This window comes from Panthera pardus, unplaced genomic scaffold (assembly GCF_024362965.1).
Source record: "Panthera pardus isolate Hobbes unplaced genomic scaffold, ASM2436296v1 HiC_scaffold_18, whole genome shotgun sequence".
NCBI lineage: Eukaryota > Metazoa > Chordata > Mammalia > Carnivora > Felidae > Panthera > Panthera pardus.
This window is the reverse complement of record NW_026526743.1, coordinates 17,841,881-17,852,079: the sequence shown is the minus strand read 5'-3', so window position 1 is coordinate 17,852,079 and position 10,199 is coordinate 17,841,881. Positions and strand designations below refer to the sequence as shown.

At 54.1% G+C, this 10,199-nt stretch overlaps 1 protein-coding gene across 1 annotated transcript; it reads right to left on the bottom strand.

The window, feature by feature from the left end:
- Positions 1-1,968: 1,968 nt before the first annotated feature.
- Positions 1,969-9,630, bottom strand: NFKBID (NFKB inhibitor delta). Its single transcript, XM_019423182.2, has 11 exons — positions 9,504-9,630; positions 7,969-8,069; positions 7,712-7,772; positions 6,614-6,804; positions 6,426-6,531; positions 6,182-6,328; positions 6,015-6,066; positions 5,783-5,931; positions 3,783-3,899; positions 3,270-3,434; positions 1,969-2,637 (listed from the first exon to the last, which is right to left on the bottom strand). Exons 3-11 carry the CDS (start codon positions 7,724-7,726, stop codon positions 2,584-2,586), a joined length of 996 nt encoding a protein of 331 aa, XP_019278727.1. The 5' UTR covers positions 7,727-7,772; positions 7,969-8,069; positions 9,504-9,630; the 3' UTR covers positions 1,969-2,583.
- Positions 9,631-10,199: the final 569 nt, after the last annotated feature.

The following is a 10,199-nucleotide window of genomic DNA, read 5'->3' as shown; positions in this document are numbered from 1 at the left end:
TTAATGTGTGTGTGTGTGTGTGTGTGCGCACGTGCATGTGTGTGTTGATACATGTTGGGATATACATCTTTTTAGATTTTTAAAAAATATTTTTGAGAGAAAGAACGAGTTGAGAAGGGGCAGAGAGGGAGGGGAACAGAAGATTTGAAGCGGGCTCTGCACTGAGAGCAGAGAGGTAAGGTGGGTCTCAAACTCACGAACCTTGATATGACCTGAAGTCAGACCTTAACTGAGCCACTCCAGTGCCCTGGGATATGCATCTTATATGTCAATAGAATCTAAGATGCCATCAATGGTAAGAATTGTCTTTAGGTACCACAAGGGAAAAAAACAGAAATTTTTTTTAAAGTTTTTTTTTTTTTTAATTTTTAAGAGAGAGACAGAGAGGGAGAGAGAGCAGGGGAGGGGCAGAGAGAGAGGGAGAGAGAATCCCAAGCAGACTCCACACTGTCAGCATGGAGCCCAATGTGGGGTTCGAACTCACAAACTATGAGATTACGACCTGAGCTGAAAGCAAGAGTCAGACGTTTACCCGAGCCACCCAGGCACCCCAAAATACATAAGTTAAAATAAGCCACGCTGTGACTGTAAGATTAACTCCAGTTAAATTGTTCGAATCTATGACATAACATTCCCATGAATTCTTCGTGGGTCAGCTGCCACTACGTGCATACACAGGAAAGCAACGCATGCTGGTACAGGGAGGTGATGTGGCCTCTGAAACTCCACCTCCCAGTGTTCAAGCCCTCGTGTGGTGCCCCCTCCCCAGACTCTGGGCTTGGCCACGTGAATGACTTTGACCAAGGTGATGTCAGCAAGCACGATGCAAGCAAGGGCTTGTTCTCTTGGAACCGCCGTGTGAAGAGATCCGCCCACCTTCCTGGGGAGACCATGTGGACAAAGAGATGCTCGGCCCACTCCCAGTGGTTCCGGCCATCTCAACTGAGCTATCAGACACGTGAGTGAAGTTGGCCAGCCTAATCAGGCCTCTAGCTGACTGTGGCCACATGAGTGACCAAAGCAGGATAGGACTGTCCAGTAGAGCCCAGCCCAGATTGCAGCATCATGAGCAAATAGTGATGGTTGTTCTAAGCCTCAAGTTTCGGGGTAGAGACAGAAGTACATGCCCTGAAGTGTGCTTGGTTTGTTGTCCTTGAGAGGCTCTGAGCAGTGGGGGGCTATGATGGGTCAGAGGGCTTTCAGAGGGGGAGGGGCTCTTTGAGGGATGAGACTCAGATGAAGTCCGGAGCAGAGGCCGTTGGGGCAATTACGAGAAGGGTCATTATGGAGGTCTTCTCTCTTAGTTTGGGTTTCTCCAGAAGCAGGATTTGAGGACAACTTATTGGTAGGGGAGGTGGGATATGACACAGAAAAGGGAAAGCAGTCGAGAAAGAGTATGTTATCAAGCCAGAACCAGTGCGGGGCTTGGAGCTTGACTCTGTTGGGAAACTGAGAGCCTGTACAGAACACATACTTCCACATTATCCTCACAGAGAGGTGAGGGATCTTGAGTATGTATGTGTGTGTGTATTTTAAAGAGAAAGAGCAAATGGGGGAGAGGGACAGAGAGAGAGAATCTTAAGCAGGCTCCACACTCAGGGCGGAGCCCGACATGGGGCTCAATCCCACAACCCTGGCATCATGACCTGAACCGAAATCAAGAGTCGCACACTCAACAGACTGAGCCACCCAGGCGCCCCAGGACCTGGAGTAGTTCTGTGCCATCTCCTTCTGAAAGGAGGGCTGTTAGATGGGAAGCAGTATAAACTCACTGGCATTTAAGGTTGCCGTGCTCACAGCCAGGACAGAGCAGGTCAGACCACCAGATGTTGATACCGTGAGGGTGACAGCAGCACCCACAGTGTCTGCTACACACCCCCCAGGCACCTTCATCCAAACATGCCTACCCAGCCGAGCACCACAGCCACTCCCCTGCACCAATGCCTCCAGAGATTAAGACAAAGACAGTTGAGTCCAAATTGAGTTTAATAAGGAGTTCCACATCGGGGAGGGATTCAATGGAAATGGGGAGATCGGGGACAGGGGGGTCCAGCCAGTGGAGTTCTGAATTAGAAAGCATATGACCTAGGGAACTCACATCTAGAAGAGTCCTTCCCATGTCTCAGAGGTAAGGACCTGAATGGTGTGGGTCCTGGGGAGGTTTGGGGGGTCATCTTAGGAGCTCTACTGGGTGGCACTGGGAGCTATTTTGGGGGTACTCCAAGTACTGTGTCGGGAAATCACATCTGGGGTTCTAGGTGTGAACAGTTGAGTAGGGGCGGGGGCCCCAAAAGATCCCAATGGGGAAAGGGCTAGGGGTCCAGGTGTTTCACAGAAACAATCAAGGGGCCTCGATTTCACAGAAATCATCAAGAAGGCTCCTTGTAGGTGGGAGAGGGGTATTACACCACCCCAAATATTGGGGATTGTTTACACCCCCGCAGCCATTTTGGGGTTTTAATGTAAGACCCCAATGGCAGGACATTCCACATACATTATCACGGATTTGCAACATTAGCATACGCTGGCTGTCCCACAGGACGGTGGGGACTGGAAAATCAGTCCAGGTTCTGGGTTTGAGTCCTAAGAGGACAGGCCTGGGGGTGCCACACGGCTCCTTTTCAACAGCTGCCGGAGCTGCAGACAAGACAAGGCAGAGGAAGAGAAGTTAGGGAGGTTGGAAGGAGAGGTGGGGGACACAAACACTGTGAAGTTGGGGGTTAAAGTGGAGAAGCAGAGTAAGATCAACTGGGTTTGCAGGTCAGAGGTTCAGAGTCAAGACTTAGGGTTAGGGACGAAGGTTCCAACACTGAGAAAAGGTTCAGGAGCCAGAACTGGGGATGGAAGGAAAGCTGGGGTGTGTTCCCACCTTGGGGTTACCATTGAGGACTGGGAGTCAAAGAGTAGAGGCAAGGGATCAGACGTCACATTTAGGGGTCAGAAGTCCCACTCTGACGTCAGGGCTGGGGCAGGGCGTTGGAGGTCAAACTTGGGAATCAAAGGTCACACCCCGAAGTCATGATTCAGGGGTAGAAGTAGAGGCCATACTCTGAGGTCAAGGTTGAAGGAGAGGTTAGGAGGAGTCACCAATACCAGGTATGAAATCCAACACTGTGGTCAGAGATCATATTTTCAAGTCAGGGTTGGATAGGGCTCAAAGTCACCTTCTGAGATTAAAATCACCCTCTCAAGTCATGAATGAGTAGCGTCAGGCGTTCACCCTGTTAAGTCAGAGGCCACTCTACAGTCAGGGTGGGCTCAGTGCTCACCCCTTCGGGGCCCGGCCCGGGCCGCAGCAGGTGGACAGGCTGCTCATTCTCCAAGTTTCGCAGTGTTGGATCTGCCCCAGCTGCCAGCAGGCGCCGCACGATGGCCTCCTGGGGTGGCCCAGGGGGCAGGGCAGCCGCCATGTGGAGGGCTGTGTTCCCATGGGCCTGGAGACAGTGAGGGGAGGACTGATAAGGATTCAGACTCAGCTGGCCTGGACCCTCAACAGGTACCCTTCATATTCTACATTCTGCCACACCCGAGTCCCACACTCCCGCCTTCACATCCATGTCCCACATGCCCCCAGTGACATCCCAGAATCCCCTCTACAATCACATTCCACACACCCCTCTCTGTCCTATGCATTCCCCCAATTACATCCACATCCTATACAGTCCCCACCCATGTTCCATACGTTGTCCCCTCCACAGCCATAGCCCACAGGACTCCCAACATCCCACTGCCCCTCTCTGTCATATCTCACACAACCTGCACATGCCAGCCTAGGCCCCTACCTTCATGTTGACAAAGGCCCGCAAGTCTCCCCGTGGCAGCTCCAGCAGCAGCTGAACCAGGGTGGGATTGGCAGCCTGCACGGCCAGATGCAGAACCGTCTTATTGCTCTTGATTTCCTACAGAGAAGGGAACAGCAGAGGTCAGGCCAGCCCTCACACCCAGGGTCCCTCCCATGGAACCAAGAGCCTTTAGACACCTTGTCTCCCCTTTACAAGCACCCAGGGGTGCCTTATACACTTATAGGTGTTGTGCACCATACAAGAGTACCACGTTTAAGGGGGTGCCTTTCACATCGAATGCATCCCAGAACTATACATTTATTATGACAATTTTCCAGCCCAAGTGACTCTGGGCTAGCAGCTGCCTGGCTACCCCACATTCTAAGAGGCACAGTAAAATGTACCTGCATCCCACATGGACAGTCTTTACCTATAAGGATGGGACCTGAGCAGCATCAATCAGGGGCCTAAGCAAGCCTATATCCACTTCTATACTGAGTTGTTCTCTTCATATTTTGGAGCAAATAAATGCATTTTCCAGGGTGAAACCTTATTATGTACCCTTAAAGGGTTTGTAATGATAACGGACATTAAAAAATATTATGTGTTTAGGAATGCCTGGGTGGCTCAGTTGGTAAAGCATCCGGTGCCTCTCTCTCCTCAGGTCATGATCTCACAGTTCATGCGATCAAGTCCAGAGTCAGGCTCTACACTGACAGCAAGGAGCCTGTTTGGGATTCATTCTCTCTCTCTCTGCCCCTTCCCTGCACATGCATGCACGTGCGTGCACACACACTCTCTCTCAAAATAAATAAGCCTTAAAAATTAAAAAAATATATATGTTTGTCTCTACAAGGCAAAATAACCTAGTTGGCTCACCAAATATATTATGAAGAGAAGACAAGGAGACGGAGGGAGAAGCTCTAAATTAGGAGGGACCTTAAAAGTCTTATTATGGCAATATGTGGGCTTTATCTGGATCCTAGTTTTTGTAATGAAAAAAAATAAATATCCCTTAGGGTCAATCAGAAATTTGAACACAGCCAGGATATTTGGTATTTTGAGATTAATTTTTTTTAAGGTGGAATAATCGTACTGAGGTTAAAAGAGTCCTTAACTTTAAAGACACAAATATTTATGGATAAAAATATGCTCGGGCTTGCTCTAAAATAACATAGGGATGCATGGGTGGCTCAGTCGGTTAGGCATCCGACTCTTGACTTCAGCTCAGGTCAGGATCTCACAGTTCGTGGGATCCAGCCCCACATCGGGCCCTGTGCTGACATGGCAGAGCCCATTTGGGATTCTCCCTCTCCCTCTCTCTCTCTCTGCCCCTCTCTTACTCACTCTCTCTCTCCCAAAATAAACAAACACCAAAAAAATTTTTCTAAATAAAATAATACAGGAAAGTGAGGGGATGGATGGGGCAGGACTGGCTACTAGTTGCTGATTATTGATGTTGGGTACGGGGAGTTCACTATACCATTTTCTGTAGTTTATCTGTGTTCAAAATTCCTTAACTAAAAAACAAAACTAAATAAGTCGATGTTTAATTCTCTCAGCCAGCCTGCGAAGAAGCTACGATCAGAGGAAGGAGAATAATATATTTATGAAGAGGTGGATTCTGGCGTCAGACCACCTGGGTTCTAATCCCTTCTCTGATACTCACAAGCTGTAAGATTTTTGACACTGTGCCTCAGTTTTTCTTACCAGTGAAACAGAAAAAGTGATAATAGCACACACGTCAAAGGATGTTTGTGGACTCAATTAGCTAATCCATGAAACGCAGCACTAGATGAATAGTAGGTGCTGGATAAATATAAGCTAAGATCAGTAATGTTACTCTTAGGGGCACAGAAAAATGAAGTCATAGGCTCAAGTTCACATAGCTGGGAAGAGACAAAGCCAGCATTTGTTTGAAGCCCCTGGACATCCAGGTGACCCGCCCCACACCATCCAGGTGACCCACCCTCCTAGGGGCGGCCCACTGCCCAGCTCACCTGGCTGGTGTGATCAGCACCCATGTGCAGCAACATTTGGACACAAGCCAGCCTGTCTCGGGCCTGGGTACTCAGCACCCGGGAACATAGGTCAGGTGGGTGCATAGCAACATTGAGGGCCAGGATGGCCGTGTGGAGAGGGGTGAGGCCTGCAGAATGGAGACAGTGAGGGCTCTGTGTCTGAAGTACCCACCCCACCTGCCACACCTGCCCTGCTCACCACCCAACTTACCCTCAAAGTCTCTGGCTTCTAGGTCAACCTGAACCCCGGAGTTAATCACAGCCTGAGTAGGAGAAGGCAGAGTGCTGGATTAGAGTCTCCCTGGGCCTCCTAGCCCCGGAAGCCATGATTTGAGCAACCAGTCCATCCCATCCACCCCCCTGGTCAGCGGGCCATACCGAGAGGACTCCTGGGAGCCCATAGGTAGCGGCCACATGCAAGACAGAACGTCCCCGATGATCGGTGGCATTGGGCTCTGCCCCCAGGTTCAGTAGATCCTCCACAATCAGGGGCTGGTTGGCGGCGGCAGCCACCAGGAGAGGGGTCTGCAAGACATAAGAAGGTCAGTCTGGGGCCCCCGTCTGAAATCCAGGCCCCAGACCTTCTGCCTTCAATCCAGGAGTCCAGGCCCCTGGCCCTCACCTTGCCCTTATGCTCACGAATGTCCAGATGTCTGTACATTTGGAGCATCTCAGCTGCAGCATATGCTGCCCAGCGCAAGCCACGAGCCGCAAACAGGTGCAGGAGCCTGAGGACAGGTAGGGGGACACCAGTGAGCACAGCACCCCAGCTGAGCCAGGAGCATGCAGACCGCGATCCCCCATACTCACGTGTCTCCCTCCTCATCCTGGGCCAGCAGCCGTTGTGGCCCCAAAGCCAGCATGTGAGCACGGGCTGTGTCCAGAGACGGTCCGGTGGTCACGGGAGGCATCTGTGGGGGTCCTGAGGGGAGTCCAGAACCTCTCCAGGATCCTGCCTGTGGCAGGGAAGGTTCTGCACAAAGCCGGGTATCCAGGGGGTCCTGAAGGGTGCATGTGGTGGGAAGAGCCAATCAGTTGAGCATTCTCTCTTCCTACCATATATACATACACATACAGAGTGCCAGGTACAGTGGCTGGGTGTCCCATCTGTACCAAATGACCTTGGACCTCTGGGCCTCAGTGTTGCCCATCTGAAGAACAGGACCTTAATCCAGCCTGAGGGCAACTGGGGATTTTAGGGGCCCTTCAGTATCCTGTTCCCACTCTGTATCTCACCTCCATCCCCACAGAAAATGGACACTGGCGCCCTGGGTCGGAGGGTGGGTAGAAGTCGGGAGTCAGGAAACCTTCAGCAGCAGAAGCAGGGTAAGAGTAGGGGCTGTCTGTGTAGGCAGCATGCGTGTTGGGGTCCCACTCTGGAAAGCCCGTGGTGGGGGCCAGGCTGCCAAGTCCAGAACCCACAGTCTCCTGGTGTACTGGCAAGCGAGAATGGCCTGTGTGTGAGAGGAGGAGCAGGGGCAGGCCTGGTTACCAGAGTCAGGGAAGTCATCAAGGCCGGAGGACCTGTGTGAGAGCCCGGAACCTCCCAAGGTGCTGGGAGCCAGTCCTCGTCCGTGTGGGACACCAAAGGGCTGGGACCCCGAATCCAGGACGCCGAGGGGTTGGAAGCTTGGACTTCTGAAACCTGGACTCCTGGGACACTGTGGGGCTGAGGGCCTAGACTCCCGGAGCAACAGAAGGCTGGGAGCCTGGGCCCCTGCAACACGGAAGGGCTACGTACATAGATTACAGGGCTCCAAAGAATCTGGGAGATCCAACTGCCACTGGGTCCCAGCAAGAGAAGGTCTGACTCCTACGCTCCCAAAAGTCCTAAGATTTGGAACGTTTGAGTCCCTGAAGAAAGCTGGGGCTGTGAGCTGAGGGAAGCAGATGATTTTCCAGACTTACCTGCCTCACTCTCATTCACAGATGGGGTCAGGGACTGGGCCAGAGGAGGTGGAAACTGTCCCTGTAGAGGCAGAGACAAAAAGGAACAAGGGAGAATTTCTATGACCGATCCCCCAGCATCCATTCCCCCACCCACAGCGTATCTAAGTCAGGACTAGCCTCTCATCTGTTCTGAGGGCCCAGCAGGCCATCAAGTCCTTGCCCAATGGGGCAGAGCCTCATGAGAGTTGTAGTTCACAAGGCTCCATGGGCCTTACCGGTACCCCACCAGCATCAGGCTGCTGCTGACGGCGCCTCTGTTCCTCCAGGAGCTTCTTCACTGTTTGTGACGGGCAGTGGCTGCGTTCACCCCGGCTCACTTGGGGGGGGGGGGCAAGGGGGGAGGGAAGGGGGGGAAAGGGGGGGGGAAGAGATGGAGGGAAATAATTAGGGGTCTTTAAGTCACCCAACCACGCGGGGGAGTGGTTTTGGGCTCCCTGCCTCGCCCTCCTGCACGGAAAAACTGGCACATTGACTCCGCCTGCGAACTCCAAAGCCAATCTTAGCTTTCAGGTGCAGCATCCGCCTCCGCCGCCGCCGTTTCCTTCCCTTTGCTTCGCACTTTCCCCTCTGACCCAACTTTCCACCAGCGTCGTGGAAACTGAGGAAGGGGGAGGAGGGCGCTCCTCTGCAGCACCTCCCCCCAACTTCCGTGAAAAATCCCAGCCCCCAGACCTCTCATTCCCGAGGCCTCGGGGGTCGCTGGGAATCACTCCCTGAGACGCCTGCACAACTAGGTTCTCAACATCTCTGCCCTAGAAGCTGACACACTTTCCTCTGGAAACCAGGCGTCCGAGTCCGCAGCCCCTCTCCCCAAGGAACCACGAATCAATAGCCCCTAGCTCATCTGGGTTCCAGAAGTCCAGACCCCATTCCCCCTTGAGACCTAACAGTCCAGGCCCCATTTTGCGGGAGTCCGAGAGCCTAGCACCCGTTTCCCCAAGACCCAGGAGTCCGGGCCCTCAGCCTCTTCCTCTCTAGCACCTGGGAGTCCCAGTTTGCAGAAGCCTGGTCCACACCACCCCGGAAGTCCGGGCGTTCAACGCTCACCCTTCAGAGCCCGGATTCCGGAGGAGGAAGGGTTAAGCGGGGGAGGGCGGACTCGGAAACAGCCCAGCCGCGACGCGCTGACGTCACGGCTCTCACGCAAGGGAATCTTCCAACCACCCCTTCCACGCCTGGCCGCGCGCAGCAGGTGTCCCGCTGAGAGGCGGGGCGCTTGGCCAAGCGTGGAGCGCGTGGAATCCCCGCACGTGGGGAATTCCCGAGCAGCCCAGGGACCCAGGGCTGGTGGAGACTCGGGAATTCCCGGGGTGGGGGGTAGGGTCAAGGCCTGCGTGGACCCCTGCGGCCAGGCGCCGGATCTTACCCCCGCGGACCCGTGGCTGATTTTTAAACAACCACGCCCCCTCCCCCAGGACTCAACCTAGCCCCTTTCTACACTCCTTCCCAGCCCCGTCCTCCCACAGGACCCAGGGGTCGGGCCTCCAGCCCCTTCACCTCCGGGACCCGGGATTCCGAATCTCCAATCCCCTACCGCCCAGGACCCAGGAGTCCAGAACCCCAGCCGCTCCTCCATCACCACCCAGATGCCCGGGCCTCCTGGCCCCTCCAAACACCAAGTACCCTCACTCTCAGCACCCAGGCCTGATCCTCCCAGCTCCGTCTCTGGCATCCTCAAGAGCCGGACTCCCAGCCCCTCGCTCCTTCAAGGGGCCGAGCGTGTCTCACCTCCCCACCCCACCCCCATTACCTCGGGGATTCCGTGGCGCGGATTGCGGGCCCCCAGGGCCGCGGCCTCGGCGCTGCGCCAGCCTCGCTCTTTCCCGCGGAGCCGCCGCCGGGTCCCCGATCTAGAGTTGGTGCCCCGCGAGTTTTTAAACTGGGGTTCTAGCACCGCCCGGTCATGGGTAGGGCCCCGCCCACAGGCCTGGGAGTCCCCGTGTCGCGCTCTAGCAAGCCGAGTCTCTGAATGGGCGGGGCTGACACTGCGAGCCAGACTCCTGAGTCTCCCAGGAAAGAGGCAGCTGGGGGCCCCATCTTAGGTCTGAAGGAGAAGTGGGCCCAGAACAGCCGAGTCCTGAAGGAGGAGAGCACTGAGGGCCTAGACTTCTGAGGCTCTATCCAAGGGGGTGATGGAGGTTTCGATTTCTGGGCCCTGGGCTGAGAGGGGACAGTATTACTGTGTCCTGGGGTAAGAGGGGACTGGGGTCCCGGTCCCCAGGGAGGGAAGATCTGTTGGTAAGAGCGACCATAGGTGGGCTCAAATTTCTCCCTTTCCCCCACATCACCTTCTTTTTCAGAGGGCAGTTCTCATATATTCATCATCATTAAAAATGATTTATTACTGCAAGAGAGGTACTTTGCTGGGCGCTGTGGTATAGCTGTGAACTAAGCAGCCAGGAATTCCCAGCCCTCAAGCCAACTGACATTCCAGGGGAGGCTCATT

What these genes read in the sequence shown, in the direction of transcription:
- NFKBID (XM_019423182.2), bottom strand. An exon ending in AGAAGCCAGAGACTTTGAGG is followed by an intron (nt 5,932 to 6,014) that starts GTAAGTTGGGTG and finishes TCCATTCTGCAG; the next exon opens with GCCTCACCCCTCTCCACACG. An exon ending in GTGCTGATCACACCAGCCAG is followed by an intron (nt 3,900 to 5,782) that starts GTGAGCTGGGCA and finishes CCTTCTCTGTAG; the next exon opens with GAAATCAAGAGCAATAAGAC.